Source organism: Manis javanica, chromosome 10 (genome assembly GCF_040802235.1).
Source record: "Manis javanica isolate MJ-LG chromosome 10, MJ_LKY, whole genome shotgun sequence".
NCBI lineage: Eukaryota > Metazoa > Chordata > Mammalia > Pholidota > Manidae > Manis > Manis javanica.
In genome coordinates this window covers 62168668-62194718 of record NC_133165.1, presented here as the reverse complement: position 1 = coordinate 62194718, position 26051 = coordinate 62168668, and the positions used below count along the sequence as shown (strand labels likewise).

General features: G+C 41.3%; 1 protein-coding gene across 1 annotated transcript in view; it reads left to right on the top strand.

Annotated features, from left to right (window-relative positions):
* The first annotated feature begins 240 nt into the window (after positions 1-240).
* The window catches only part of C10H12orf56 (chromosome 10 C12orf56 homolog), a 123742-nt gene continuing 97931 nt past the window's right edge, over positions 241-26051 (top strand). Inside the window, 2 exon segments of the mRNA XM_073214273.1 lie at positions 241-285; positions 343-753. Coding sequence (XP_073070374.1) covers positions 241-285; positions 343-753 — 456 coding nt within the window.

Here is a 26051-nt window from a genome sequence, read left to right as displayed (position 1 = left end):
TGTTATGATCAAATGCTAAATCTGTGGTTGTGTTGTTCTAGTGTTCTGCTTACTTAAAAACAAATCAGTAAACTCCACCAAACACAGTTTTCTAACAAAACCATCTCAAAACCGCGGCTTCCTTTGTCAGTTGGCAAGGAATGGCGTAGTCCTCAATAGCTGGGGTAGGCGGGGCGGGAGCCGGTGTGAGCGCAGGGCGGGGAGAGCCCCCGAATGTCCTCCCCACGGGCGAGGGGCTGCATGACGGAGCTGAACCTGCAGGACCAGCATCCCGCCCCGCCCATTGTCTGCGGCTCGGGCCGGGACTGGCGCGGCGGGGCGTAGGGGGCTCCAGGGAGCTAGGCCCTGGAGTGGGGTTCGGAAGTTGGGGCCCCGCTCCCTGCGCCCGCGGGCGACGCCGGCTTTGTGGCGCGAGCGGGTTCCACCACGGGCAGCGCGGCGGCGGGGACCGGCCGAGGCGTCCGTCGTCCCCGGCATTCTGCCCAGCAGCGGGCGCCTCTCCTGGCCTGCCCCGCGCGGTCGGGGTTCCCCGCGCGCACTAACAGCCGGCTGGACGCTTTCCTGCGGAAGCATCTGCCGCCCGAGGTCTACGACGCCGTTCGTGCCTACGAGTCATGCATCGTGGAGTCCGACACGGAGAGGCACTCCTTGAAGTACGTGGTACTGAGCGACCAGCTCATCTACCTAACCGAGAACCCTCCCAAGTCCATCCGGCGAGTCGCGGCGCTGCAGGACATTGTGGCCATCGACCTGGTAAGGAGCGAGGGCGGGCAGGTGGGCTCGAGAGAACCCCCTTCTTGGGCCCTCCAATCCTAGCTTTCCTGTGCGCGGGGAAGAGGAGTGCCCCTCCAGCTCTCCCCGAACTCCCAGACTCTCTAAGCTTAGTGCTAGCAGCCACATAAAAAAGCTGGATTGTTGTTTGCACTCCGAATAAAGATGCCGTGCCGGTTCTCATCGTGTGTATCGGTCACCCCCCCACCTCCCGTCCACTCAAATAGGACTGTAGGTTTGAAAACATAGACCCCTATCAAAAATACGTTTTAAAGTTATTCCTTAGCTCATTAAACACCTAGCCTGTGGTAGGCACTGAGGAGGCAAAAATGAACTAAGGGCCCCTTTCTAGAAGCCGCTGTGGCAGAGACAGAGCCAGCACGAATGCAAATACATGCCATGTGATAGGTACTATGACTTTTTTTTTATCTCCAGTGTTTAGAGCATGTTAAGTGCTCAATATAAGTGAGTGCAAGAATGAATGCATTAATGCACTGTGCACAGGATACCTGGCAGTCTCAGACAGGTCACTTGATCCAAACTGGCTCAGGCCATGCTGGGAAAACTTCTTGCAGGAGATAGAATCTGGCACTGCCGCACCTTGTCCCAGTTCCTAGCATGCTGCTACTGTATCCCTTTCCTTTAGGAATAGATTTACTGTATAAATCAGCAACTGATTGGACACAGTCTCCTCTCCAATTACTGTTTATCCCCTCTTGGGCTCCCTTTGTCGGAGCTGCTCTCCAGGTGTGTTGTTCCTTTTTCCACTGGGGACAGGTGTCTAGCCTTGTTTTTTTTTTTTTCCCTTGTCTGAGTCTCTGTGTCCCCCAGGGGAGAGTTTGGGGAGACTCTTGATGGGGCTGTTTTGCCAAGAGAGTCATAGCTTGTTTGAAACACGTATGTAAGAAAATAATAAAATTAAATGAAAAAATAAATGCTTTTTCTACTTAAAACACCTCTGTGGGCTAGTGTCACTGCATATTTACTTCTTTGAGTAAAAGTTGGAAGCAAAATTGCCTTTTTCCTTACTACCACTATTTATATTCTTGAATAAAAAAATTTGATTTTCTTTACCAAATGTTTTTAACCAAACACTACATACTCAGCTTTTTCTAATGTCTGCAGTATAAACATTTATTTTGATGAAATGTAATGATTTTAGGATATTGTTACTCTTCTTAAGAGGTAGTATGTTTCAGTAGTTGTTTTATATCTTTTTTTTTTTGAGCTGTAAGAATCTGAAAAGTACAGTAAACCTTCCTAGGTTCTTAGGCCAAGAATCCTACAGAAAGTCATACCAGTTTATTTAGTCATGTCTTACATACAAAATTTACCTTTCAGACATATAGAAGAATGTGTAATGTCTGTAAAAGTGCTGAACAAATCTAAGATTTTGGCATTGTTGATAGACTGAATGTCCCTCTTGCACCATATAGTTTAACTTTGGTTCAAATTGTGGTAGGCAGAATAATAGCCCCCAAAAGAAATCCCTGGAACCTGTGAATATGTTGCATTACATGACAAAGGGTAATTAAAGTTGCAGATGGAATTAAGGTTGCTTACTAATCAAATGACTTTAAAATGAGATTATTTAGATTATCTTCATGTGCTCAATGTAATCACAAAATCTTTAACTGTGGAAAAGGCAGGCAGAAGAGAGTGACTGAACTGGAGAAAGACTACTTGTTTTGATGGTGGAAAGGAGTCCCAAGCCAGAGGATGTGGGCAGCCTCTAAAATCTGGAAAACACATGGAACCAAGTTTTCCACAAGAGTCTCCAGAAGGAATGCAGTCCTGATTCCATGATTTTAGCCCAGTGTGACACATTTTGGATTTTAAACCTCCACAATGTAAGAGGATCACTTTGTGCTGTTTAATGCCACCAAGTTTGTGGTAATGTGTCACAACAGCAAATGAATACAGAGGTTATGGTGGGTAATCATTTTAGTTTCAGTGAGAGATAATCATGCCAAACAAATGACTTAATCTCTTATTTCTGAGTTTTTATAAAAGAATTCTAGAGTTATAGTTCAGTGGCTTATACTAAGCTCCTTCCGGTGTATGAAAACCGGGTGTCAAAGAATTGCTTTACCTCATACCAATTAATAGCCACAGACGTAGCTGACTAATCATCCCTCTGTGGACACTATGTCCTTACTTAAAATTACCACAATGTAGATAATCTTCCTGATTTCTGTGTTGTATCTCAAAGTCATCCTCCTATCCACTTCAATTACATGATTTCAGGGCGAGACAGCTTTGCTTTTTAGAACTGATTCCTTCTTCCTTGAAAGGTAAACTGTCTCCTTTTCTACTAGGTGTCGTCTTTTTAAGGCCAACTCTTCAGACATCCTTTTCCATTCTCATTTTCTTATTTTACTGCACAGGTCTCTCTGCTTGTTAGTTAACATACAGTTGTCTCTGGTCACCATTCTGCCTTTGTTCTTGCTGCCATGTCAATAAAGCCCCTAAGCAGACCAGTCCTTTATGCCTATGGGCCCCAGCCCTCCATGTTGCATGTCCGGCCACATTCCTCTACATAGTTCTAGTTACACAAAAAAAATTTCTCGAAAAAATTTGCAGATAGACAGGTAAAATTGCATTTTCTGTCCTAAAGAAAAAAATTGAAGGTAATAGCAACAAGAAGTTTGACCAGAACTTGGATTGGATCTGAATGAGATTTCTCTTCTAGCAAAGATAAGCTTAAAGTGCACGCAGAGGTCTCTGTAGGTGCTTGAGATGGTCATCTTCTCAAATACTTGCTAAGGTTTCTTGGGCAGAGCTTTTATAAAAGGATGGCAGTTTCGTTAAAAGTTACTTTTGAAAGAATTCTCTAGAGTTCTGCTCTTGGGTGCATCAAAACACTACTCCTTTAGCCCACCTAAGATTAGATACATAATTTTTAAGTGTGAGAACCAGCTACTCAGGACTGTAAATTTCCTAGGATTCACTTTCCTTCAGTGCCATCCCCTCACAGAAAAAAAATAAGCCATCAACTATAGCAGCCTTTGCCTCTGCCTCTTCCCCTCTGTCCTTGTCCTTTCACCACCCCTTGCAGTGAATATCTGCTCCCCAGCCATTCCAGGCTCCATACGGCTTCTTGACCAGGCAAAGAATGCCCCTTTTACAGCCTGGCCCGTTTGCTGGCCATGTACACTTCCTCCTCTTTCAAGGCTGTTCAGATCATCATACTTATAATTCTCCTCCTCCTCTTTCTATGTGTCCTTTTGAAAACAAAAACCGTTCTTACTTTGAACAGAAACAGGTCACAGGTTGTATGAGGGGGCTGCTGTAGCTTGTCAGCTGATCCCTATTTTCCTCCTTATGTATTCAGATCCTACACATTTTCTAGGCTAAGCCCAAGTAGTTCTTTCTCCAAATGCTTTCCCTTGACTAAGCCATGAAGGTGGGTCTTTGGTCCCTCTTGTTCATTGCCTTATCTCTGGTTCCTAGAATACTGCCTGGCACAGAGATGGTCAATAGATATTTGTTAAATCTTTAACAAAGTCTGTCTCTTCTGTTTCTGAATTTATTATCTGCAGTGTACATTGGGGAATTTCATAATATGTTTTTGCTTTTGCTTTTTACTTGTGTGGACTTGGTCAAGTTATTTAACCTCTACTCTGTGTCCATTTCCTTATCTGTGAAATGGAGGTGAACAGCACCATCCTTACAGAGAGTTCTTGGGAGGATTAAATTCATTAATAGATGTAACACACTTAAAATAGTACTTGGCACATGGGAAGAGTTACATACATGTTATTATTAATAGCCTCTATTCATTTAAAAATTTTTTAAAGTTTTATCAAATGTACATCACAGTGGTTCAAAAGTCCCTCCCCCCTTCCCCACTCCCCTCCCCCTTGGTAACCAGTAGTCACTTCTCAGTGTCCAAGAGTCTAATGTTTTGTTCCTTTTGTTTTGCTTTGTTTTTATATTCCACAAATAAGTGAAATCATATGATATTTGTGTTTCTCCACCTGGCTTATTTCACTGAGCATAATAGCCTCCAGGATCCATCCATGTTGTTGCAAATAGCAGGATTTCTTTTCTTTTTATGGCTGAGAGTCACATATATTAAGTCAACTAAGGCTAACTGTGAATCTGTCAGATCCATATTATTATCTCCTCTTCAAAATTAGGGTACTTGGCTTTAGGACATTCAGTGATTTGCAAAGAAAATAACTTTTTTAAGCATTTATTATGTATTAGGTTTGTCATGTTTAATATGGTCAAAAACAGAATTCCCGCTCTCCACTCCCAAACCTGTTCTTCCCTTAGTTTTCCCTGTTTGAGGAAATATATTATTTTCTGTCATCCCTAATTCTGTCTTTCTTTCACTCCCCACATTCCAACACATCAGTAGATCCTCTTGACTTGTATGAAGAAGAAAAGTTTTCCTCAACCCTCTTAGGGTCCCTGGCTGGGTCTGAAATTAAACTGACAAAGACAGATTATCAGGAGAAAAGCATATGAGGTTATTTAAATTTTACATGTCATGGGAGCCGTTAAGAGAAATGAAGACCCAAAGAAACAGTTAAGGAGGTGGAGCCAACGTGGCGGCATGAGTAGGACAGTGGGAATCTCCTCCCAAAAACATACATATATTTTTGAAAATACAACAAATACAACTATCTCTAAAAGAGAGATCAGAAGATACAGGAAAACAGCCAGACTACATCCACACCTGCGAGAACCCAGCGCCTCATGAAGGGGGTAAGATACAAGCCGTGGTCTGGCGGGACCTGAGCGCCCCTTACCCCAGCTCCAGGGGAGAGGAGAGGAGTCAGAGCAGGGAGGGAGAGGGAGCCCAGGACTGCTAAATGGCCAGTCCGAGCCATCCACACCGAGCACAGACACACAGTGCATGCATGGGGTGCTGGAAACTAGGGAAACAGGACAGTAAGACCTGTGAGTGGGTCCCCACAGCTGGCGCCCCTGGGACAAAGAAAAGCGAGTGCTTTTTGAAAGTCTTAAAGGGACAGGGACCCCACAGCTGGACAGAAGTGGCCCAGGACACTTAGGCCAGCAGCTGGGAATACTGGGGAACTCTGGTTGCCCTAAACCTCTGGGCAGCAGTGCAGCTCTGAGACCCCTCATGGCAATAAGCAGCCCCCTGCGCATTCCCCCTCTGGTGCTGCCCCGCCATAGCAGAGCAGCAGCCTGAGACTGGCCAGACCCACAGCAAGGGAGCATCCTCCATAGGGGCCGGGCAAGAAACAGAGACCCAGTCTACATGCAACTGCCCAACACAAGCCACTAGGGGTCGCCATAGTCCCAGTAAAGAAAGGCCAGGAGCAAGTGGAAAGGGTCTTGGTTCTCCCAGCTGACAGATGAGTCAACAGCATACCACTGTATCTATCAACATGAAAAACCAGAAAAGTTTGATCCAGACCAGATAACCCAGACATCCTCCACATCCTCCCCGGAGAAGGAATCTGGGGAGATAGATTTAACCAATCTTCCTGAAAAAGAATTCAAAACAAAAGTCATAACCATACTGATGGACTTGCAGAGAAATATGCAAGAACTAAGGAGGAAGAATACAGAAATAAAACAAGCTCTGGAAGGACTTCAAAGCAGAATGGACGAGATGCAAGAGACCATTAATGGACTAGAGATCAGAGAATAGGAACACAGAGAAGCTGACGCAAAGAGAGATAAAAGGATCTCCATGAATGAAAGAATACTAAGACAACTGTGTGACCAATCAAAATGGAACAATATTCACATTATAGGAGTGCCAGAAGAAGAAGAGAGAGAAAAAGGGATAGAAAGTGTCTTTGAAGAAATAATTGCTGAAAACTTCCTGAAACTGGAGGAAATGGCCTCTCAGACCACAGAAGCACACAGAACTCCCATGACAAGGGACCCAAGGAGGGCAACACCAAGACACATAATAACTAAAATGGCAAAGATCAGAGACAAAGACAGAGGATTAAAGGCAGCCAGAGAGAAAAAAAAGGTCACCTACAAAGAAAAACCCATGAGGCTATCATCAGACTTCTCAAAAGAAAACTTACAGGCCAGAAGAGAATGGCATGATATATTTAATGCAATGAAACAGAAGGGCCTTGAACCAAGAATACTGTATCCAGCACGATTATCATTTAAATATGAAGGAGGGATTAAACAATTCCCAGACAAGCAAAAGTTGAGGGAATTTGTCTCCCACAAACCACCTCTACAGGGTATTTTAGAGGGACTGTTGTAGATGGGAGCACTCCTAAAAAGAGCACAGAACAAAACACCCAATATATGAAGAATGGAGGAGGAGGAATAAGAAGGGAAAGAAATAAAGAACCATCAGACAGTGTTTATAATAGATCAATAAGTGAGTTAAGTTAGACAGTAAGATAGCAAAGAAGCTAACCTTGAACCTTTGGTAACCACAAACTTAAAGTCTGCAATGGCAATAAGTACATATCTTTCAATAATCACCCTAAATGTAAATGGACTGAATGCAACAATCAAAAGACACAGAGTAATAGAATGGATAAAAAAGCAAGACCCACCTATATGCTGCTTGCAAGAGACTCACCTCAAACCCAAAGACATGTACAGATTAAAAGTCAAGGGATGGAAAAAGATATTTCATGCAAACAACAGGGAGAAAAAAGCAGGTGTTGCAATACTAGTTTCAGACAAAATAGACTTCAAAACAAAGAAAGTAACAAGAGATAAAGAAGGTCATTACATAATGATAAAGGGCTCAGTCCAACAAGAGGATATAACAATTATAAATATATATGCACCCAACACAGGAGCACCAACATATGTGAAACAAATACTAACAGAATTAAAGGAGGAAATAGAATGCAATGCATTCATTTTGGGAGACCAACACACCATTCACTCCAAAGGACAGATCCACCAGACAGAAAATAAGTAAGGACACAGAGGCACTGAACAACACACTAGAACAGATGGACCTAATAGACATCTACAGAACTCTACATCCAAAAGCAACAGGATACACATTCTTCTCAAGTGCACGTGGAACATTCTCCAGAATAGACTCCATACTAGGCCACAAAAGGAGCCTCAGTAAATTCAAAAATATTGAAATCCTACCAACCAACTTTTCAGACCACAAAGGTATAAAAGTAGAAATAAATTCTACAAAGAAAACAAAAAGGCTCACAAACACATGGAGGCTTAACAACATGCTCCTAAATAATCAATGGATCAATGAACAAATTAAAATGGAGATCCAGCAATATATGGAAACAAATGACAACAACAACACAAAGCCCCAACTTCTGTGGGACGCAGTGAAAGCAGTCTTAAGAGGAAAGTATATAGCAATCCAGGCACACTTGAAGGAGGAAGAACAATCCCAAATGAATAGTCTAACATCACAATTATCGAACCTGGAAAAAGAAGAACAAATGAGGCCTAAAGTCAGCAGAAGGAGGGACATAATAAAGATCAGAGAAGAAATAAACAAAATTGAGAAGAATAAAACAATAGCAAAAATCAATGAAACCAAGAGCTGGTTCAGCAAGAGAATAAACAAAATAGATAAGCCTCTAGCCAGACTTATTAAGAGGAAAAGAGAGTCAACACAAATCAACAGAATCAGAAACGAGAAAGGAAAAGTCACGACGGACCCCACAGAAATACAAAGAATTATTAGAGAATACTATGAAAACCTATATGCTAACAAGCTGGGAAACCTAGGAGAAATGGTCAACTTCCTAGAAAAATACAACCTTCCAAGATTGACCCAGAAAGAAACAGAAAATCTAAACAGACCAATTACCAGCAACAAAATTGAAGCAGTAATCAAAAAACTACCCAAGAAAAAAAACCCCAGGCCAGATGGATTTATCTCAGAATTTTATCAGACATACAGAGAAGACATAATACCCATTCTCCTTAAAGTTTTCCAAAAAATAGAAGAGGAGGGAATACTCCCAAACTCATTCTATGAAGCCAACATCACCCTAATACCAAAACCAGGCAAAGACCCCACCAAAAAAGAAAACTGCAGACCAATATCCCTGATGAACGTAGATGCAAAAATACTCAACAAAATATTAGCAAACCGAATTCAAAAATACATCAAAAGGATCATACACCATGACCAAGTGGGATTCATCCCAGGGATGCAAGGATGGTACAACATTCAAAAATCCATCAACATCATCCACCACATCAACAAAAAGAAGGACAAAAACCACATGATCATCTCCATAGATGCTGAAAAAGCATTTGACAAAATTCAACATCCATTCATGATAAAAACTCTCACCAAAGTGGGTATAGAGGGCCAGTACCTCAACATAATAGAGGCCATATATGATAAACCCACAGCCAACATCACACTGAACAGCGAGAAGCTGAAAGCTTTTCCTCTGAGATCGGGAACAAGACAGGGATGCCCACTCTCCCACTGTTATTCAACATAGTACTGGAGGTCCTAGCCACGGCAATTAGACAAAACAAATAAATACAAGGAATCCAGATTGGTAAAGAAGAAGTTAAACTGTCACTATTTGCAGATGACATGATATTGTACATAAAAAACCCTAAAGACTCCACACCAAAACTACTAGAACTAATATTGGAATTTAGCAAAGTTGCAGGATACAAAATTAACACACAGAAATTTGTGGCTTTCCTATATACTAACAATGAACTAATAGAAAGAGAAATCAGGAAAACAATTCCATTCACAAAAGCATCAAAAAGAATAAAATACCTAGGAATAAACCTAACCAAGGAAGTGAAAGACCTATACCCTGAGAACTACAAGACACTCTTAAGAGAAATTAAAGAGGACACTAACAAATGGAAACTCATCCCATACTCCTGGTTAGGAAGAATTAATATTGTCAAAATGGCCATTCTGCCCAAAACAATATAGAGATTCGATGCAATCCCTATGAAATTACCAACAGCATTCTTCAATGAACTGGAACAAATAGTTCAAAAATTCATATGGAAACACCAATGACCCCGAATAGCTGAAACAATCCTGAGAAGGAAGAATAAAGTGGGAGGGGATCTCACTCCCCAACTTCAAGCTCTACTACAAAGCCACAGTAATCAAGACAATTTGATACTGGCACAAGAACAGACCCATAGACCAGTGGAACAGAATAGAGAGTCCAAACATTAACCCAAACATATATGGTCAAATAATATATGATAAAGGAGCCATGGACATACAATGGGGAAATGACAGTCTCTTCAACAGATGGTGCTGGCAAAACTGGACACCTACATGTAAGAGAATGAAACTGGATCACTGTCTAACCCCATACACAAAAGTAAATTCGAAATGGATCAAAGTCATGAAACCATAAAACTCTTAGAAAAAAAACATAGGCAAAAATCTCTTAGGCATAAACATGACTGACCTGTTCTTGAACATATCTCCCCAGGCAAGGGAAATAAAAGCAAAAATGAACAAGTGGCACTATATCAAGCTGAAAAGCTTCTGTACAGCAAAGGACACCATCAATAGAACAAAAAGGTATCCTACAGTATGGAAGAATATATTCATAAATGACAGATCTGATAAAGGGTTGACATCCAAAATATATGAAGAGCTCACATACCTCAACAAACAAAAAGCAAATGATCCAATTAAAAAATGGGCAGAGGAGCTGAATAGACAGTTCTCTAAAGAAGAAATTCAGATGGCCAACAGACACATGAAAAGATGCTCCACATTGCTTGTCATCAGAGAAATGCAAATTAAAACCACAATGAGATATCACCTCACACCAGTACAGATGGCTACCATCAAAAAGACAAATGACAACAAATGTTGGCAATGTTGTGGAGAAAGGGGAACCCTCCTACACTGCTGGTGGGAATGTAAATTAGTTCAACCATTGTGGAAAGCAGTATGGAGGTTCCTCAAAATGCTCAAAATAGAAATACCATTTGACCCAGGAATTCCACTTCTAGGAATTTACCCTAAGAATGCAGCAGCCCAGTTTGAAAAAGACAGGTGCTCCCCTATGTTTATCGCAGCACTATTTACAATAGCCAAGAAATGGAAGCAACCTAAGTGTCCATCAGTAGATGAATGGATAAAGAAGATGTGGTACATATACACAATAGAATATTATTCAGCCATGAGAAGAAAACAAATCCTATCATTTGCAACAACATGGATAGAGCTAGAGGGTATTATGCTCAGTGAAATAAGCCAAGCAGAGAAAGACAAGTACCAAATTATTTCACTCATATGTGGAGTGTAAGAACAAAGAAAAACTGAAGGAAGAAAAAATCAGCAGAATCACAGAACCCAAGAATGGACTAACAGTTACCAAAGGGAAAGGGACTGGGGATGATGGGTGGGAAGGGAGGGATAAGGGTGGGGAAAAAGAAAAGGGGCATTATGATTAGCATGTATAGTGTTGTGGGGATGGTACGGTGAAGGCTGTACAACACAGAGAAGACAGGTGGTGATTACACAGCATCTTACTACACTGATGGACAGTGACTGTAGTGGGGTGCATGGGGGTGACTTGGTGAGGAGGGGAGCCTGGTAAACATAGTGTTCTTCATATATTAGGTTAATTATAGCAAAAAAAAAAATGAAAGAAACAGTTAAACGTGTGTGTATTTAATATTAGGCTTGAGAACAATGGAGAGTCATGGAAAAATGTCATAATTCAGAAAAGGGGGTATGAACTAAGGATAATAAACTGGGGAAAGTTAGCAAGGCCTTTTTGTTGGGATTCCTCTCATCTTTCCTGTCTTGGAGAGAAGTATGAGCCTTTCCTCCGAGTGTAAAGAGGACAACTCCCCCACGAGGCCTCACCACCTGCTTCAGGGGAGGAGGGTGCGGGAAGATCAGAGATGTTCCATGTTTGCCATTTTCTCAAATTCCCTCAGTTCAAAATATTCAGTATGCCAAGGGGTAGCATGTAACTGAACCTTGTCACTTGTTATCTTAAATACATCCAACTATGACCTTTCTTACTCCTTTTTCTGGTGCCACTTGTCCAATCCCTTACCTAGACTATTGAAATTGCCTCCAAACCAATTCCTCTTTACATAGCTTTTGGGATGATCTTTTTAAACATAACCTGTAAATTAAACTATACCACTCTTCTGTTGCAAAATCTCCATAAGCTCCCAAACTCCTGTTCCTACAAGAGCCTCCATGACTGACCTCTCCATCTCGGACTCACCTACCGCTCCCCTGTGCTCCTCACACTCGTCTTTAACCCTTCGGGGGCTTTGCCCTTGCCGTCCCATCTGGGACTCTGCCTCCAGGTCTTCCAAGGGTTGATCCCTTCTCATCAGCTGCGTTTCCAAATGTAGCGCCATCTCCATAGAGATGCAGCATGTAACCACTCTAAAGTACTATTCCCCCATCACACCACATCTGTTTCAAAGCACTTGTCACTATCTACCTTGTAAAATTAACCTGTTTAATGACTTATTATTGTCTATCTTGCAGAGTAAATGTGAGCTCTATGAGAGGAGGACCTTATCTGTCTTGTTCATCCCTGGTCACCATGACACAATAGTGGATGGTCGGTAATTATCTGTCAGTTGGAAGCATGGATGAATGGATGCTCAGGTACATCATACAGTTTACCTCCTACAGGAAGAGATCAAATCTCCTTACTTTCCAGTGTTGACAACTCATCACACTGGCCAGGGTCGTGTTGGCCAGTTAGTGACAGAGCCAGGGTAAATTCTCACAGGTCTCCTGATGCTCAGGTTCAGCCTGCTTCATGCTTCCTCTGTGCTTGTATAAGATGATCCCTGTGTTGTTTAGCTTAGTCATGCATTTTGGTAGTAAGAGTTATATAAGAAGTATATAATGATTTTAGATGAGATCTGTTATGGACACTTCTTTTCTTCTTTAACATTTTTTTCCCTTCTATTTGGATTTATCTGTAGCATTTCAAAGTTGTCACTATGGGAGGCAGAAAGAGGTGATAAACTCTTATCCATTATTTTGGCTTCTTACTAGTTTGCATAGAATAGCTTGGGTTATGCATTCAAGTCTTGAGAAACTCCACGAACACAGGCCTTTTATTGGTTTGATTCACTGGTGTATGCCCAGTGACTGGAATGAAAGATGTATACTGGTCAAGACAGCTTAGATGAAGTAGCACTAACAACCCCAAAGTCTCAGAGCTTTAGCACAACATAGGGTCTGTGTCTCACTGTGGATTAGCAAGAGGCTCTCTCTGTTCACCTTAGTCACAAGATATATAATTCTTAGTCACACATATAGTATCAGAGACTCCACTCAGCACATGATTACTTAATCACCATGGCAGGAAGAAATTAACTGGGCAAATTATGTATTGGGTTTTAGGCTTCTATCCAGAACTGACACATGTCACTTCTCACATTTCATTAGCCAGAGTCAGGCATATGGCTGTGCCCAACTTAAAAGGGGGCAGGAAAATGTGATCCTACCAGGCATGCATTCCACATGCTTATGGAGAACAGGAATATCTGTGAACAGCTTTAATGCCTGCCTCAAATTCCTGACCTTTACTGAGTGCTTGCTATATGTGTCACTCAACTTCTGTTCTATACACTTAACTTAAATTGGGGTTGTTATATAACCCCAGATAATACTGTTAGTGCAGTTTTACAGATAAGGAACCTGATAACTTTAGGTTATCCCTTAAGTGGCAGAACCAGAATTTGAACCCAAATAGTCTGGCTCCAGAGCCTCTAGACTACAGTTGTCTCAGTACACAGTATATTTAAATAACAAGTTCTCATTGACTGAATAACCAGAAGATTTTAAGCATTTCAAAAATAGAAACTCCATCTTATATTCTGTATGTTTCAATTTTGCACTGTGCAGTAGGAACTTAAAAATATCCATGATGATTTGAATTGAATAAATTAGAAATCATCTGATATTCAACTGCTGAAAGCTTAGGGTTCTTTTATTTTCTCAAATGAAAACTGACAGAAGTTATCTGAACCATGAAATCAAGACTAAGGTACAAGGTAAACATGGAATTGTTCACAAAATATTGAAAATAAAAATTAAGGGGTACACTTTTGTATTTTTTTTTTCTTGTAAATCACCTTTATTGAGATCTAACTTACAAATGATAAAACATAATCCATTTAAAATGTCTATTTTGATGAGTTTTGACAGATTTATACACCCACGTAACCATTACCATAATCAAGAAAATGAACATTTTTATTACCCTAAAAAGTTCTCCTGTGCCCCTTTCCCAGTCTTTCTGTTTTTTTTTTTTTTGAGAGGGCATCTCTCATATTTATTGCTCAAATGGTTGTTAACAACAATAAAATTCAGTATAGGAGGGTCAATGCTCAATGTACAATCATTAATCCATCTGAAGCCTAATTCTCGTCAGTCTCCAATCTTCTGAAGCATAACGAACAAGTTCTTACATGGTGAACGAATTCTTACATAGTGAATAAATTCTTACATGGAGAACAGTACAAGGGCATTCATCACAGAAACTTTCGGTTTTGATCACGCATTATGACCTATAAACAATCAGGTCAAATATGAATATTCATTTGATTTTTGTACTTGATTTATATGTTGATCCCACATTTCTCCCTTTATTATTATTATTATTTTTATTTTTAATAAAATGCTGAAGTGGTAGGTAGATGCAAGATAAAGGTAGAAAACATAGTTTAGTGCTGTAAGAGGGCAAATGTAGATGATCAGATGAGCAGGTGTGTGGCTATGGGCTAAGTATTAATCCAGGCTAGACAAGGGCAGCAAGACATCCACGGATGCAGAAGATTTCTCACAAAGCAGGGGGGGTGAGGTTCTGAGCCTCATCTCTGTTGATCCCCAAATTCTCACCTGATGGACCCCTGTGACTGTGCCTGTCTTAGGTTGTTCCTCCCTTGAGGAATCTTACCCGTCTCTGGCTAACCAGTCATCTTCCGGGGCCATACAGGGAAATGTAAAGTTGGTAAGTGAGAGAGAAGCCATATTGTTTGCAAAGGTTAGCTTTTTACTTCTTTGCAGATTTATGCCCTGTGGCTTCTATGCCCAGCACTTGTCTCGAGGTATCTTTACCACCTGGAGGAATTATGATACTCGGTAAATTCGATATGAGGCACGAATTCTATTTAAGGGTTGTAATTAGGAAGGAAGAAGAAAAGCTATAGAGGTAGCATATGGAAGAAAACATGGGAGGATTGATTATTTCTTTGACATATCTTCTTGTAGAGTACCTTAAGTATGTAAAGGTTAAACAAAGCAAATCTATAATTACCATCCATCTCCAGTGAAGCCAAGAAAACCATTTAGGCACCCTAGGCATTTGTGAAAATTTGTCTATGATATGATGGATATTGTCCTACTGTACTTGAACAGTCTGAGAAAAATCAGACAAATTAAAGCAGCCCATTTCTGGGATCTGTTCACATACCATATGTTCTTTTAACCGTAGATAGTCTATAGTCATAAGATTCTGGAGTGCTACACCTTGCATCCCTCCCAACTCCTAGTTGAGTTCCAACACTACAGATCCGGTTAAATTCGTTGTCTCACTGTATGCACATGCCAGCCTAGACATCTCCCTCCTCATTCTTATGGCAAGTCCAGGAGACAGTGGGCTGGATGCAGCCACAACCGCAGCATCGTCCGGATCACTGTGGAGGCTTTTTGATGATCATCCCCCGGCACAAGTCCTCCAGAGAGTGCTGATGCCGGAAGCTTCTTCTCATATCGTATCTTAGTTCATTTTCTCGGTAGCCAAGCTAGGCCTTGATCTTCTGCATAGAAACAAACAGACCCTTTGCCCACACTTTTGACATGCCCTCTATACCACTGTGCAGAACTCATTGGAGGTCAGCACACAGTAACTGCTTTTTTTTTTTTTATTAAGAGAAAGGAATATTATCAGAAAAGAGTACCTCCATAGCTGATCATCTGACACCCTTTAAGTGATCAACATTAAGGATATTTAAAGCATGCATTGATCTTTAATTTACCAATAGTTTTATCCTATCAAGGAGTAATCCGCCTTTTCTTTCTTTCTTTCTTTCTTTTTTTTTTTTAATTTTTAATCTATACTTACATGAAGAGTACTATGTTTACTATGCTCTCCCCTATATCAGGTCCCCCCTAACAACCACATTACGGTTACTGTCCATCAGCTTAGCAAAATGTTGTAGAGTCACTACTTGTTTGGTGTTGTGCAGCCCACCCTCCCCTTTCTCCCTTCCCCCCATGCATGCTAATCTTAATACCCCCCTTCTTCTTCCCCCTTATCCCTCCCTGCCCACCCATCCTCCCCAGATCCTTTCCCTTTGGTACCTGTTAGTCCATTTTTGGGTTCTGTAATTCCGCTGCTGTTTTGTTCCTTCAGTTTTTCCTTTGTTCCTATACTCCTCAGATGAGTGAAATCATTTGGTATTTCTCTTTCTCTGCTTGCCTTATTTCACTGAGCATAACACTCTCCAGCTCCATCCATGTTGCTGCAAATGGTTGGATTTTTACACTTCTTATGGCTGAGTAGTATTCCATTGTGTATATGTACCACATTTTCTTTATCCATTCATCTACTGATGGACATTTATGTTGCCTCCAATTCTTGGCTATTGTAAATAGTGCTGCGATAAACAGGGGTGCATCTGTCTTTCTCAAACTTGATTGCTGCATTCTTAGGGTAAATTCCTAGGAGTGGAATTCCTGGGTCAAATGGTAGGTCTGTTTTGAGCATTTTGATGAACCTCCATACTGCTTTCCACAATGGTTGAACTAATTTACATTCCCACCAGCAGTGTAGGAGGGTTCCCCTTTCTCCACAGCCTCGCCAACATTTGTTGTTGTTTGTCTTTTGGATGGCAGCTATCCTTACTGGTGTGAGGTGATACCTCATTGTAGTTTTAATTTGCATTTCTCTGATAATTAGCGATGTGGAGCATCTTTTCATGCGTCTCTTGGCCATCTGTATTTCTTTTTTAGAAAACTGTTCAGTTCCTCTGCCCATTTTTTAATTGGGTTATTTGTTTTTTGTTTGTTGAGGCGTGTGAGCTCTTTATATATTCTGGACATGAAGCCTTTATCGGATGTGTCATTTTCAAATATATTCTCCCATACTGTAGGGTTCCTTTTTGTTCTATTGATGGTGTCTTTCGCTGTACAGAAGCTTTTCAGCTTAATGTAGTCCCACTTGCTCATTTTTGCTGTTGTTTTCCTTGCCCGGGGAGTTATGTTCAAGAAGAGGTCACTCATGTTTATGTCTAAGAGGTTTTTGCCTATGTTTTTTTCCAAGAGTTTAATGTTTTCATGACTTACATTCAGGTCTTTGATCCATTTTGAGTTTACCTTTGTATATGGGGTGAGCCAATGGTCCAGTTTCATTCTCCTACATGTAGCTGTCCAGTTTTGCCAGCACCATCTGTTGAAGAGACTGTCATTTTGCCATTGTATGTCCATGGCTCCTTTATCAAATATTAATTGGCCATATATGTTTGGGTTAATTTCTGGAGTCTCTAATCTGTTCCACTGGTCTGTGGCTGTGTTCTTGTGCCAGTACCAAATTGTCTTGATTACTATGGCTTTGTAGTAGAGCTTGAAGTTGGGGAGTGAGATCCCCCCTACTTTATTCTTCTTTTTCAGGATTGCTTTGGCTATTCGGGGTCTTTGGTGTTTCCATATGAATTTTTGAATTATTTGTTCCAATTCATTGAAGAATGTTGCTGGTAATTTGAGAGGGATTGCATCAAATCTGTATATTGATTTGGGCAGGGTGGCCATTTTGACGATATTAATTCTTCCTAGCCATGAGCATGGGATGAGTTTCCATTTATTAGTGTCCCCTTTAATTTCTCTTAAGAGTGACTTGTAGTTTTCAGAGTATAAGTCTTTCACTTCTTTGGTTAGGTTTACTCCTAGGTATTTTATTCTTTTTGATGCAATGGTGAATGGAATTGTTTTCCTGATTTCTCTTTCTATTGATTCATTGTTAGTGTATAGGAAAGCTACAGATTTCTGTGTGTTAATTTTGTATCCTGCAACTTTGCTGTATTCTGATATCAGTTGTAGTAGTTTTGGAGTGGAGTCTTTAGGGTTTTTTATGTACAGTATCATATCATCTGCAAATAGTGACAGTTTAACTTCTTCTTTACCAATCTGGATTCCTTATATTTCTTTGTTTTGTCTGATTGCCGTGGCTAGGACCTCCAGTACTATGTTAAAAAACAGTGGGGAGAGTGGGCATCCCTGTCTTGTTCCTGATCTCAGAGGAAATGCTGTCAGCTTCTCGCTGTTCAGTATAATGCTGGCTGTGGGTTTATCATATATGGCCTCTATTATATTGAGGTACTTGCCCTCTATTCCCATTTTGCTGAGAGTTTTTATCATGAATGGATGTTGAATTTTGTCAAATGCTTTTTCAGCATCTATGGAGATGATCATGTGGTTGTTGTCTTTCTTTTTGTTGATGTGGTGGATGATTTTGATGGATTTTCGAAAGTTGTACCATCCTTGCATTCCTGGGATGAATCCCACTTGCTCATGGTGTATGATTCTTTTGATATACTGTTGAATTCTGCTTGCTAATGTTTTATTGAGTATTTTTGCATCTACATTCATCAGGGATATTGGTCTGTAATTTTCTTTTTTGGTGGGGTCTTTGCCCGGTTTTGGTATTAGGGTGATGTTGCCTCATAGAATGAGTTTGGGAGTATTCCCTCTTCTTCTATTTTTTGGAAAACTTTAAGGAGAATGGGTATTATGTCTTCTCTGTGTGTCTGATAAAATTCCGAGGTAAATCCGTCCGGCCCTGGGGTTTTGTTCTTGGGTAGTTTTTTGATTACCGTTTCAATTTCTTTGCTCGTAATTGGTTTGTTTAACTTTTGTGTTTCTTCCTTGGTCAGTCTTGGGAGGTTGTATTTTTCTAGGAAGTTGTCCATTTCTTCTAGGTTTTCCAGCTTGTTGGCATATAGGTTTTCTTGGTAGTCTTTAATAATTCTTTGTATTTCTGTGGAGTCTGTCGTGATTTTTCCATTCTCATTTCTGATTCTGTTGATTTGTGTTGACTCTCTTTTCCTCTTAATAAGTCTGGCTAGAGGCTTATCTATTTTGTTTATTCTCTTGCTGAACCAGCTCTTGGTTTAATTGATTTTTGCTATTGTTTTATTCTTCTCAATTTTGTTTATTTCTTCTCTGATCTTTATTATGTCCCTCCTTCTGCTGACTTTAGGCCTCATTTGTTCTTCTTTTTCCAGTTTCGTAAATTGTGATGTTAGACTATTCATTTGGGATTGTTCTTCCTTCTTCAAGTGTGCCTCGATTGCTATATACTTTCCTCTTAAGACTGCTTTTGCTGCGTCTCACAGAAGTTGAGGCTTTGTGTTGTTGTTGTCATTTGTTTGTATAATTCCTTGATCTCTATTGTGATTTGTTCGTTGATCCATTGATTATTTAGGAGCATGTTGTTAAGCCTCCATGTGTTTGTGAGCCTTTTTGTTTTCTTTGTAGAATTCATTTCTACTTTTATACCTTTGTGGTCTGAAAAATTGGTTGGTAGAATTTCAATATTTTGGTGTTTACTGAGGCTCCTTTTGTGAGCTAGTATGTGGTCTAGTCTGGAGAATGTTCCACGTGCACTTGAGAAGAATGTATATCCTGTTGCTTTTGGATGTAGAGTTCTATAGATGTCTATTAGGTCCATCTGTTCTAGTGTGTTGTTCAGTGCCTGTGTGTCCTTACTTATTTTCTGCCCGGTGGATCTATCCTTTGCGGTGAGTGGTGTGTTGAAGTCTCCTAAAATGAATGCATTGCAGTCTATTTCCCTCTTTAGTTCTGTTAGTATTTGGTTCACATATGCTGGTGCTCCTGTATTGGGTGCATGTATATTTAGAATGGTTATATCCTCTTGTTTGACTGAGCCCTTTATCATTATGTAGTGTCCTTCTTTATCTCTTGTTACTTTCTTTATTTGAAGTCTATTTTGTCTGATATTAGTACTGCAACCCCTGCTTTCTTCTCACTGTTTTTTGCCTGAAGTAAGTTTTTCCATCCCTTGACTTTTAGTCTATGCTTATCTTTGGGTTTAAGGTGAGTTTCTTGTAAGCAGCATATAGATGGGTCTTTTTTTTTTTTATCCATTCTATTACTCTGTGTCTTTTGATTGGTGCATTAAGTCCATTTACATTTAGGGTGACTATTCAGAGATATGTACTTATTGCCATTGCAGGCTTTAGATTTGTGGTTACCAAAGGTTCAAGGTTAGCTTCTTTAGTATCTTACTGCTTAACTTAGCTCGCTTATTGAGCTGTTATATACACCGTCTGGAGATTCTTTTCTTCTCTCCCTTCTTATTCCTCCTCCTCCCTTCTTCATATGTTGTGTGTTTTGTTCTGTGCTCTTTTTAGGGGTGCCCCCATTTAGAGCAGTCCCTGTGGGATGCCCTGTAGAGGTGGTTTGTGGGAAGCAAATTCCCTCAGCTTTTGCTTGTCTGGGAATTGTTTAATCCTGCCATCATATTTAAATGATAGTCGTGCTGGATACAGTATCCTTGGTTCAAGGCCCTTCTGTTTCATGGCATTAAGTATATCATGCCATTCTCTTCTGGCCTGTAGGGTTTCTGTTGAGAAGTCTGATGTTAGCCTGATGGGTTTTCCTTTATAGGTGACCTTTTTCTCTCTAGCTGCCTTTAAAACTCTTTCCTTGTCCTTGATCCTTGGCATTTTAATTATTATGTGTCTTGGTGTTGTCCTCCTTGGATCCTTTCTGCTGGGGGTTCTGTGTATTTCCGTGGTCTGTTCAATTATTTCCTCCCCTAGTTTCGGGAATTTTTCAGCAATTATTTTTTCAAAGACACCTTCTATCCCTTTTCCTCTCTCTTCTTCTTCTGGTACCCCTATAATATGGATATTATTCCTTTTGGTTCAGTCACATAGTTCTCTTAGTGTTGTTTCATTCCTGGAGATCCTTTTATCTCTCTCTATGTCAGCTTCTATATGTTCCTGTTCTCTGGCTTCTATTCCTTCAATGGCCTCTTGCATCTTATCCATTCTGCTTATAAATCCTTCCAGGGATTGTTTCACTTCTGTGATCTCCTTCCTGACATCTGTGATCTCCCTCTGGACTTCATCCCATTGCTCTTGCATTTTTCTCTGCATCTCATCCCATTGCTCTTGCGTTTTTCTCTGCATCTCTGTCAGCATGTTCATGATTTTTATTTTGAATTCTTTTTCAGGAGGACTGGTTATGTCTGTCTCCTTCTCAGGTGTTGTCTCTGTGATCTTTGTCTGCCTGTAGTTTTGCCTTTTCATTGTGATAGAGAGAGTGTGCAGAGCTGGTACAAGTGACCGCTGGAAGAGCTTCCCTTCTTGTTGGTTTGTGGCCTTCCTCACCTGGGTAATATCGACCTCTCGTGGCTTGTGCTGGGCAGCTGTGTGCAGACAGGGCTTCTACTTCCTTCCCGGTTGCTATGGGGTTTATCTCCGCTGTTGCTGTGGGCGTGGCCTGGCTGGGGCCGCTCCTCCAAAATGGTGGAGCCCCATCGGAGGGGGAGCGGCTGGTAGGCTAGTTATCTCCCCAAGGGGCATCTGTGCTCCCTGCTGCCCAGGGGGTTAGAGTGCCCAGAGATCCCCAGTTTCCCTGCCTCTGGTGTAAGTGAACTGTCCTGCCCCTTTAAGACTTCCAAAAAGCTCTCTCCAAACCAAAACAACAACAGCAACAATGAGAGAGGGAACAGAGAAAAAATGAAAAAGAAAAAAGGAAAAAACAGTTGATTTTTTTTTTTTTGTCCTCATGCCCCAGTCCCAGGCACCCGCTCCCTTGTCCTGCTGCCCTGCCTCCCTAGCACCAGGGTCCCTGTCCCATCAAGGCTTCCCAAAAGCACCCACCCACTGGTCCCATAGGGAAAAACGCGCAATATCCTTTGTCCTCAGGCACCGGTCCCAGGCACTCGCTCACCAGTCCTGCCGCCCTGCCTCCCTAGCACCAGGGTCCCTGTCCCTTTAAGGCTTCCAAAAAGCACTCACCAAGAAGAGAAAAAAAAAGGGGAAAAACGCGCGATTTCCTCCGTCCTCAGGTGCCAGTCTCAGGCACCCTCCCACTGGTCACGCAGGGAAAAACGCGGGATATTCTTTGTCCTCAGGCACCTGTCCCAGGCACCCTCTCACCAGTCCCACCACCCTGCCTCCCTAGCACCGGGGTCCCTGTCCCTTTAAGGCTTCCAAAAAGCACTCGCCAAAAAGAGGAAAAAAGGGAAAAACGTGCGATTTCCTCCGTCCTCAAGTGCCGGACTCAGGCATCCGCCTACCGGTCCCACAGCGAAATACGCGGGATATTCTTTGTCCTCAGGCGCTGGTCTCAGGCAGCCGCTCACCAGTCCCGCTGCCCTGCCTCCCTAGTACCGGGGTCCCTGTCCCTTTAAGGCTTCCAAAAAACACTCGCCAAAAAGAGAAAAAAAAAGGGGAAAAACACGCGATTTCCTCTGTCCTCAAGTGCCGGTCCCAGGCACCCGCTCACCGGTCCCCCCACCCTGCCTCCCTAGGAACGGGGTCCCTGTCCCTTTAAGGCTTCCAAAAAGCACTCGCCAAAAAAAAAAAAAAACCACTCCAGTTTCTTTCCACTCGCCGGGAGCCAGGTGGAGGGGCGCTCGGGTCCTGCCGGGCCGGGGCTTGTTTCTTACCCCCTTCGCTAGGCACTGGGTTCTTGCAGGTCTGGATGTGGTCTCGATGTTGTCCTGTGTCCTGTGGTCTCTATTTTAGGAAGATTTTTCTTTGTTATATTTTCATAGCTCTATGTGTTTTTGGGAGGAGATTTCCACTGCTCTACTCACGCCGCCATCTTGGCTCCGCCTCCTTGTATTTTTTAAGTAGTATTTTAATTTAAAAATTTTTATTAATTTTGGTATTATTTATGTACAATTACATGAGCAACATTATGGTTACTAGACTCCCCCCATCATCATGTCCCCACCACATACCCTATTACAGTCACTGTCTATCAGCATAGTAAGATGCTATAGAATTATTACTTCTTTTCTATGTTATACTGCCTTCCCCATGTCCCTCCACTGGTACATTATGTGTGCTAATCATAATACCCCTTTTTCTCCCTTATCCCTCCCTTCTCACCCATCTTCCCCAGTTCCTTTCCCTTTGGTAACTGTTAATCCATTCTTGGGTCTGTGAGTCTGCTGCTGTTTCATTCCTTCAGTTCTTGTTTGTTGTTATGCTCCACAGATGAGTGAAATCATTTGATACTTGTCTTTCTCCTCCTGGCTTATTTCACTGAGCATAATTCCCTGTAGCTCCATCCATGTTGTTGCAAATGGTAGGATTTGTTTTCTTCATTAGCTATATGGGAGGTAAATTCTCTCAGCTTTTGCTTATCTGGAAATTGTTTACTCCCTCCTTCAAATTTTAATGATAATCTTGCTGCATAAAGTAATTTTGGTTCCAGGCCCTTCTGCTTCATTGCATTAATTACTTCATGCATGCCTCTCCCTTCTGGCCTGTAAGGTTTCTGCTGAGAAGTCTGATGATAGCCTGATGGGCTTTCCTTTGTATGTGATCTTATTTCTTTCTCTGGCTGCTTTTAATAGTCTGTCCTTATCCTTGATCTTTGCCATTTTAATTACTGTATGTGTTGTTGTTGTCTTCCTTGGGTCCCTTGTGTTGGGAGATCTGTGGATCTCCATGGCCTTAGAGACTATCTCCTTCCCCAGATTCGGGAAGTTTTCAGCAATTACCTCTTGAAAGATACTTTCTATCCCTTTTTCTCTCTCTTCTTCTACTGGTACCCTTATAAGTCGCATATTGTTCCTTTTGGATTGGTCATACAGTTCTCTCAATATTTCATCCTTAGAGATCCTTTTTTCTCTCTGTGCCTCAGCTTCTTTGCATTCCTCTTCTCTAGTTTCTATTACATTTATTGTCTCCTCCACCATATCCAATCTGCTTTTAATACCCTCCATTATCCTCCTCAACAATTGTATTTCCAACTGGAATCCAATCCTGAATTCTTGAATATTTTTCTGTACCTCCATAAGCATGTTAATGATTTTTATTTTGAAATCCCTTTCAGGAAGATTCACAAAGTTGATGTCATTTAAATCTTTCTCAGGTGTTGTATTCATAATTTTACTTTAAATCAGGTTCCTTTGGCATTTCATATTTGTATATGGCATCCTCTAGTGCCCAGAAACTCTACTCTCTGGAGCTGCTCAGCCTCTGAAGCAATGTTGGTATTGGGGAGTGGGGAATGTCTCAGGGGAGTGGTATTGGTGCCTAGAGGAAGAAAGAGCTGTTTCCTCCTTCCCGGCTGCTATGCCTGTCTCCACTGCCTGAACCAGTGGGTTGAGCACATAGGTATAAGCCTCTATCCTTTGCATTTGTAGTTGCTGTAGACAGGTCTTCCCTCTGGTTGGCCTAATGCCAGGGTAGGGTTTGCCGGTTTTTGAGCCAGGTGAGGCTGGGCGAGAGGAAGTCACCGTAGGTATCACAGAGGGGTTCCTTGGATCTGTGTAGCCAGGCAGGGAGCTGGAGTGCCTGAAGATCATGAAAGCTCCCAACTTGCTGGGCAGAGTTCACCCAGACAATTTTGTCTACCTGTCCTTTCTCCTGATCAGTAAGCTCTGTGCAATCCTTGCCCCTTTAGCAGTTTTTCACTGTTAGGACATCTCTCAGACTACCTGCCTTTCTTTTGTCCCAGTGCAGCTGGATCTGGATCCCTGCTTTCCACAAGTGGCTGGAATCTCAGTCTCTCCAGGAATTCTGCCTGTCTTAGCTTTCTAACCCCCTAATCACAAGAGTACCATGCAAGCACCATGAAATGTACGTTTGTGCTCCCAGAGAAGATCTCTAGAGTTAAGTATTCAGCAGTCCCTGGCCTCCACTCCCTCCCCGCTTGGTTTCTCTTTGTCCGGCTGGTGAGCTGATATGGGGGAAGAGCTTGGGTACCGCCGGGCCATGGCTTTGGTACATTACCCTGTTCTATGAGGTTTATTCTTTTCTCCAGGTGTATACAGTCTGGTGCACCCCTATTTCCTGTTGCTCTTTCAGGATTAGTTGTATTAATTATATTTTCGTATTATATGTGGTTTTAGGAGGAAGCCTCTGTCTCACCTCTCATGCTGCCATCTTTAATCCTGTTTATGGAGTGGGTTCTTTAGGGTTTGTTATGTAGAATATCATGTCATCTGCAAACAGGGACAGTTTGACTTCTTCCTTAGCAATCTGGATTCCTTTTATTTTTATGTGTTGCCATGGCTAGGACCTCCATTACTATTTTGAATAAAAGTGGGGAGAGAGGGCATCCTTGTCTTATTCCCAATCTTAGGGTAAAAGCTTTCAGGCTCTGACTGTTAACTATGATATTGGCTGTGGGTTTGTCGTATATGGCCTTTATTATGTTGAGGTACTTGCCCTCTATACCCATTTTGTTGAGAGTTTTTATCATGAATGGATGTTGTATTTTGTCAAATGCTTTTTCAGCATCTATGGAGATGATCATGTGGTTTTTGTCATTTTTTTTTTGTTGATATGGTGGATGATGTTGATGGATTTTCAAATGTTTTACCATCCTTGCATCCCTGGGATAAATCCCAGTTGATCATGGTGTACGATCCTCTTGATGCATTTTTTGAATTTGGTTTGCTAATATTTTGTTGAGTATTTTTGCATCTATGTTCATCAGGTATATTGGTCTGTAATTTTCTTTTTTTTTGGTGTTTTTGCCTGGTTTTTGTACTAGAGTGATGCTGGATTCATAGAATGAGTATGGAAATATTCCCTCCTCTTCTATTTGTTGGAAAAGTTTAAGGATAATGGGTATTATGTCTTCTCTAAATGTCTGATAGAATTCAGTGGTGAATCCCTCTGGTCCAGAGGTTTTGTTCTTGGGTCATTTTTTGATTACCGATTCAATTTTGTTGCTGGTAATTGGTCTGTTTAGATTTTGTTTCTTCTTGGGTCAGTTTTGGAAGGTTATATTTTTCTAGAAAGTTGTCCATTTCTTCTAGGTTTTCCAGTTTGTTAGCATATAGATTTTCATAGTATTCTCAAATGATTCCTGTATTTCTGTGGTGCCCGTCATGATTTTTCCTTTCTCATTTCTGATTCTGTTTATGTGTGTATATTTTCTTTTCTTCTTAATAAGTCTGGCTAGGGGTTTGTCTATCTTGTTTATTTTCTCAAAGAACCAGCTCTTTGTTTCATTAATTTTTTTCTATTGTTTTATTCTTCTCAATTTTATTTATTTCTTCTCTGAATTTTATTATTTCCCCCCTTCTGCTTACTTTGTGCTTCATTTGTTCTTCTTTTTCCAGTTTCGATAATTGTGAATTTAGAGTATTCATTTG